Source organism: Penaeus vannamei, chromosome 17 (assembly GCF_042767895.1).
Source record: "Penaeus vannamei isolate JL-2024 chromosome 17, ASM4276789v1, whole genome shotgun sequence".
Taxonomy (NCBI): Eukaryota; Metazoa; Arthropoda; class Malacostraca; order Decapoda; family Penaeidae; genus Penaeus; species Penaeus vannamei.
Genome location: NC_091565.1, coordinates 13,380,535 through 13,388,034, shown reverse-complemented (window position 1 = coordinate 13,388,034; position 7,500 = coordinate 13,380,535). Strand labels below are relative to the sequence as shown.

The 7,500-nt window shown below is 31.7% G+C and overlaps 1 protein-coding gene across 16 annotated transcripts in view; it reads left to right on the top strand.

Moving 5' to 3' along the window:
* The window catches only part of LOC113817707 (uncharacterized), a 714,080-nt gene that overhangs the window by 279,253 nt on the left and 427,327 nt on the right, over positions 1–7,500 (top strand). For all 16 annotated transcript variants that reach the window (XM_070131976.1, XM_070131973.1, XM_070131975.1 and 13 more), the window contains one exon: positions 1,456–1,618. In XM_070131976.1, coding sequence (XP_069988077.1) covers positions 1,456–1,618 — 163 coding nt within the window. The remainder of the gene's footprint in view (positions 1–1,455; positions 1,619–7,500) is intronic.

Genomic DNA, 7,500 nt, shown 5'->3' with positions numbered 1-7,500 from the left:
TGGTATGGTGTAAGAAATGAGAGATACATAGCATGTATAATTTTGTAAAACTTTATGTATGTGTCTGCAGAATATATTTTTAAAGTTGTTAGATTTTTTATATAGGAGCCTAGAAAACTACTGTCACCTTGTTTTGCTCTTATTCTAAATGGTCAAATTGATTTGCTTGAAGCTGAAAGATATATATAGGCAATATAGTGTAACTCTATAGTATATCTTTCAGTAATTTTCTGACAGGTTAATGATGGTGTATTGGTGTGGTTAATAGTATGACATGTTTTGTGCTCTATTAGAAATATGTGGTTTTTATAGAAATTTATATATATTGATGTGTCTTTCTACCTCTATAGTGCTTGACATCTCTGATAAATACTTAACCTTTTGATGTATGGTATGTTCATTAACAGTAAGCATGTTATTTTCTTATAACTAAAAATATTTTCTGCTGTGGAAGTTTTCTACTGTGTATCGGTAACAGAATACTTGATAAATGACCTACTATATTATATAGTAAAAACACTGAGTGTGCTGTAATAACTTGCATGTGCCTTTTTCAGCAGATCATTGAAAATCTATCATTTTTCTATCACTGTATAGAAGTGTTTCCTTCTTTACTTTATGTTCACTTACATCTTAGTTGAAAAAAATGTGCAGAGCAACAATTGCATACTTTTTTTCTAAGTGCATCATAGATGTTCCAGTAACCTTTACTGTACTTGAACCTTCACCATCTTCTTCACTATAGCTGACCTTGTTTTGTATTTCTGCACTCAGTGACACTCAGTATCTTTTGTTGTTGTTATGTTTGCATTTTACTGATTTTAGGCTTAAAGTCCAAAATGATAATAGTCACTTACATCTGTGGCTCACTGCTTGTTTTGTAGCTCTTGCTGGTGCTTGTATAGCAGTTTATTAACTGAGCAAGTTTCCCAATATCTGAAAATGTTCTTATTTTTATGCTATGAGCATATTTAAATGGAATTCAGAGGTAGCTTTTACAATAAAATTGCTTTTGTACATTTTGTATTTACTTATTCAATTTTTTTAGAGGGCTATAGATGCCTTTAAGTAAAGATTTTCAAATTTACTTATTGTAAACAGAAAATCATATGATGATGTATTATGCTGTTTTTCATATGTAATCTCATACAATATAGAAGTTCTTTGTAATGTTGTAATAATTAAATTGGCAATAATTAGCCTGCTGTACATATAAGGTTCTACACAGGTTTTCTATTTTTCTTTTAGAAATGAATCCTTTGCTGAAATGTTTACTTGTGTTGCACTAATCAGTCAATAAGAAATATGTTTAGTTGTGATGAAGGAGACATAGTCATGAGTACAAAAATCATTCTTTTAATATAGAGACATTGCTATTTAACCATTGACAATGTTGGAAATAAAACCTCTATCATTCTCTACCAGCCCCATATTAATGTTAAAAAAATCCAACAGGTGGGCCACTCCAGGAATTTCACACTGTCACCAGAGACGACCTCGTGTGACTCTGGGGATGTGGAGAGTGACTACTCCGGTGTGGATCCAGAAGGATCCATCCACTCATCCTCAAGGGGCATCTGCTCTGCAATGCCAGTGCTTGAGGATGGCCTGTCATCAGGTTAGTGAAGATTTAGGTCTTTTATTAGTGGCTCTTTGAGTCTAATGGTTGCAAGTTAGTTTTTATTACAGCGCATTTAAGTTTGCATGCAAAACACAGAGGATATGAATGTGAATTGATACAAAAACATTGCTACTGATAATGTACTAATTAATAATTTTATTGGGTCTTTTTTTATTAGCTGCTTTGAGATAAGAAATTTATAGACTAAAAAATGCATAAAACTGATATATGCAGACATCAATGAGCTCAAAGCATTTAAAGTGAATTTATGTGATTAACAAATTTTTCACACATTAGATCACAGTTGAGAGTAATACCTGCTTACTATAGTTTAGAGAACATAGATTTTGTGTTCTTTTACCTCAAATGAAGTGTAGAATTTGAACCAAAACTACAAATCTGCTTGGTTACATATCATACTCGGTTCCGTGTAGGCTATACACATGAATGTACAGGTACTTTGAAATAACTCATTTAATTTTGTTCTATTCACATAAAAGGGAGTGAAAAATGCATAATATAATTCAAAGAGATTAATGAGTTTTTTGTAATCCAGCTTTTCAGGTGAAATGTCATTGGTATTTGTGACAACCCTTAGAGGAATTAGCCTAAGCCTTGCATGTTAATTAAGTTGACAATTATCTAGACTTTTTGTAGCTGTTTGAGAGCACATGATAATTTTTGATTGCATCTTTACTGGATATACCTGTTTTTATACATTGAAAGGACCCCAGTCAGAGTGTAACATACATTAGCAAAAGCAATTTAAGATTAGATTTATACATTCCAGTGACACTAAACAGTAACAGTCGGAAGCCATACTAAGGAGGTTAGATTGGAAAAAGATGAATTTTCACAGATGAATATTATAGAATATAAACGCCAGTCATTTTACTGAAAAATATAATTTTCTTCACCAGTCTATAACTTCCTGAGTGACATCATATTAATTTAGGTATATATTGTATGATAATTACCTCCAGTTCAGAATCATTCAGTTAATTTCTGGATGTTATTTTGAATATACATTATGTCAAACTAACTTAAAATATCTTGGTAGAGTAGCAAGTTTTACATATATAAGCCAAAACTAGGTATTTGCAATTTTTTGAACTGCTAAAAATTCTTATTGTACGCTTAACATTCTTAACTTAGGAGCTTTGAGTTCATTATATTTTGAAAGAAAAGGGCAAGTGTGATGATGGATCATTATATCTTTTCATGGGTAGTAGTATTTTAATTTGTTATATAATTTACTTTATTCATGATATAGTAATTAAAGAATTATATGAATTTATGAAAATTATATTTCATGAGAACCCTCAATATCAAAGATATCAATAAATTGTGTTAAGTTATTAGAATTATATTTTCAGATATCTCTTTGATGTCAAAATGTCAGAAGAATTGTAGGAATTTATAAGGATACAGAAAGCCAAAATATGGAATGATTTCAAGACTTTGACTCAGATGTTATAACAAACTTTACTGACAGAATAAACCTATGAAAAAGAACATTTTGATATCAGATCCCATGCTTTGCAAGAAATCTACTTTTATCTATATCACTTATTTGTTTTGAGGACCCAGTTGTCTCCCAAATGATATTAGTTATCCTGAAACTAAACATCCTTTATATATCAGTAGTTCCCAAATAATGAAATGCTAGAATAACTGCATCTTTCTTCTATCAGAAAGAAAAACAAATATTCATATGTAGAACATGAGATCATTATCTGTTGTGGTTTATTGTGGGGGTGGAATAGACACCAAAGGAGTGTAGGATATAAGAGCCATTGAAGCAGGTGCATGTATACACTTTAGTACTAACAACTCAGACTAAGGAAGAGGCAGAAATTTTCAGGCTTGGCAGTGAAGTCGGAATAAGTCCAGAAGGTATTCAAGGCTAAGCCCCTGTAATAAAGTGGTGGACTTTCAGCCTCATCATGTGTCCAGAGGAGTAGAGTAAGCAGAAATATAATGATGCAAATAGAGGAAGAGAATATCAAAGGAGACAGCAGAGTAATATTTGATGTAAAGCAGTTTTGTTAAGTGACTTCATAGACACTTAGTATATAGTGAAAAAAAAAACAGAAGAAGAGAACAGAGGCAAAGACTATAACACTTTTATTAGATGTTCAGTTATGTGATACAGTTGTGTGACTACTAACAATAAAGTTAGATGGTGTGTTGATAAAATGTTACTGACAATATTAATATATATATATATATAGTTGGCATTGCTAGGAAGTATGAAGCAGGCAGGACAAATGTAGTCTGATCAAGGAGCTGAACTTTGTTGTTAGGATTAAGTAACGAAAAGGTTCAGTCATCTGAGAAGAAGCTAAATCAGTAAGCCACTTTGTTAAGTCTATTGAATGTCAGAATTGGGTGGTATCAAAAGTTCCCATTTGAATAGCAGATTCAGTTATCATTGTTAATATGAAATTCTCAGGGTAGTTAGTTTTATGTCAAAAATTTGTTATTTAGGAGGGGAACCTTTGATTATTGAATTTATAGCATGATATTTTTTTATGTATAGTGGAGATGAGTATAGAAAGAAGGATTTATTGAACCTTTGTATATTCATTTAACCTGTTGGCTACTAGATAAAGGTCATCTGTATTAATGAGGCATTTTGTTAAAATTCCTAACCACATGTTTGCATGCATTTACACACAAATGCACATTACTGTTGCCTTAGAATTCATGCAAGCATGGCCTATTTTATATGCCATATGTTTTGTAAGATGTTCATTGTGTAACATGGGCGGTGGTAGCCAAAATTATCTGGGAATGCATGCCTCCTCACATACCTGCACATGCACGAACACAGAGACAGACACTGGCACTAGCACACAATGGAAGACACTAGTACACACAAGCACACACAAGCATGCAGAAGCACATGTACATTCACAAGCATGTATAGTGCACATACACGCACTAACACACGCATACACCCACACCCACACACACAGGCACGTATGTATGCACGCACAGCCAAAGAACATCAACTTATAATTACATCAGCCAGCATTCACCATACAACTGACAGCTTCTAAATGATTTGACTGTTTAATTTTTAATATTCTTTATAAGAAATATTTTAGCTAAATACCACCAAAAACAAATAATTACTTAACAGAACAAAGAGTAAGCCAGGTGAACTATCAATGAATTGAAGAAAGCCAATCAAAAACATACATGTGACCAGTTCTCTAGTTTATAAAGTTGTCAGTAGCCAGTCAGAGGCAGAGAAGACTCAGCATGATATAGCCAGGTTAACCAATAGCAACCTTATCAACTTATCAACAGCCACATAGACATCACAACTGTACAATATGAATTTAGTGTCTAACTAACTAGTTGTAGCCTACTGTTAATGCTCCTGAGGAACCAGTCAATTAGAAATCATATTTTATAGATTATTAATATACTCAGGTTGTGTTTAACTCAATCTGTGGATTTTATTGTTGATGTAAGATCTAAATGCCCAGTTTCATAAAATAGCCAGATATTGATTATAATTTTTACAGTGATTTTTAATCTTTTGCACAGCATTTTATATTATGATGTTTTACTGTTATACTAACTTTTGTTAAAACTGTTTTATAAATATTTATTTATTTATAAAGATGTGTTAAATAACAGAATTACCTCTTTTATTTGTAAATATTGGATATATTTTACTTTTAACTCCCAGATGCACATTTACTAATTATGATTAATCATTTATTGACAGTAATGACCAAAAATTTGTTTTTACATGTCATTTATTGATTAAGGAGTATATAATATTGCCAGTCAGTGTATTTATCAATACTAACTTTATTAGATTATTATTATACCTATATATTTGCTTTATGTCGTATACTGCTATAGCTCAGTGTTTCTATGTGGTCATTTATATGGTCTCCTGCTGATATCTTCCCTCTGACAAATTGCCATGAACAAGTAAATGATGTGATTCTCTCTTCAACTTGCATTCAGTCTCTTCAGTTGTTACTATGTTATATTGGTTGAACAGTTTGTTTGCCTAATTACTGGAAATTAAAGGAAAAACACTACTTTTTGGAAAATACAATTAAGTGCTTCACTTTACCATTCCCAGAGTACCTTGCTCTTTTGCTTTGGACAGACAAGATACATCAACAATTCTTGGTCAGTCAGCAGTTGGGATAAACTCAACTCCCATCAGAGGAGGGTTTTTAACTTTTCACTGTTATTCATACACTGCTACAGTAGCTTCAAATAAGTATCTAATATACTCATAATTACAGTTATTGCTTTTTTGTAATCTTTCTCATTTATGTAATGTGCAGATGCATCAGAGGGAAACCATATTCATGTCAACAAATGTAGAAAAGGTATGAATGAGAATTGATATCTTCACAATACGGGAGATGTATATCACTGGTTTCAGATATATCTTTGTAAGAAATGTGTATGTTTTTCTGAAGATATATTAAGATAAAAGTCAGATATATCTTGTATTGTGATGATATTCATTTTCATTCATACCTTTTATGTATCAGAGATGGCACAATTCTGACACCATGAAAAGGAAGCATATGCATATCTTGGCATAGGTTATGGTATGGGGAAAGTAGTTATTTTACATCTTGAGTAATTTTAAGAAAGGGTATCTTTTTGCTAGGTTAAGTGATATCAGTAATTCATTTAGATTTTTGGATGGTCTTTAGGCTAATGCTCAATAAATGTCTTACTAACTCTTTAGGGTACGTTGCCTTTAATTGCAGGGTAAGTTTAGACTGTATTTCATGAAAAGGCTTTTTTTTTTACGAATGACAAAAATGGTCAAGAAATTATAAGAAACACTTTATTGTTATTAGGAGTGAAGTTTAGACTGTTTTATGTATTTAAAGTAGACAATAAGTGCTGAAAATTTATGACATTCTGGGTTAAAGACTTCTGCATTTATGTGCTATTATATGGGAAACTTCCTCATACTGTAGACTTTTTATATGGTGAATGAAGGTCAGAAACATGTTTTCACTTTTCCTATACCTCAAAGTTCTCAGCTACAATGACACCTAACTACAAATAACCTGAATGTATAATTTTATAAAGGACATATATGGTCTTGTTTTTTTTTTTGAAGGGCTTATTTGTTCTGATTAGAAAATCATCTTATGTTGCTAAGTTAGGTAGTTACTGAACAGTAGAGTATTAATTTTGAAAAAGTCTCCCCATGTATATGTAAAAAAGTCTGAAAACTTAACACATTTAATGTAATAAGATGTATTTTCATCATGATTTGTAAGTAATTAATCACATGTATATATATATATATATATATATATATATATATATATATATATATATATATATATATATATATATATATATATATATATATATATATATATATATATAATATTGATTGAGAACCAAAGCAATATCTGAAATAGCTCACAAATACCAGGAGACAATTTTTGGAAGAGATAAAAAAATGGGGAGGGCTTTTAGGGGAGGGAGGCAAGGGATGCAGTAGCTTTTAGGGTATGTAGAGGAGGGACGTGGTAGGAGGAGAGGCCACCCAGACACAAGGGCCATTGGGATAAAAGGAAGGGAAGGGATAGGTCTTTGGGGACTTGAGGGTTGAAGAAAAATGCCAAACAGTACCTAATAAACTTGTTTAGTCTCACTGCATCACACTCATACCAATAAAGGAACAGAAAAATAGCCTACCTACTTTTAACAAATAATGTTCTATTAAGGCAATTCGACTGAGTCCTACTTACCATACTCAATTAAGGTGACTTGATCAGTAGGGTATGATAGTATCTATAAAACCTTTGTTATTCATATACAATTATTTTGTTGTTCTTGAAACTATATAATGCTTTATTGAC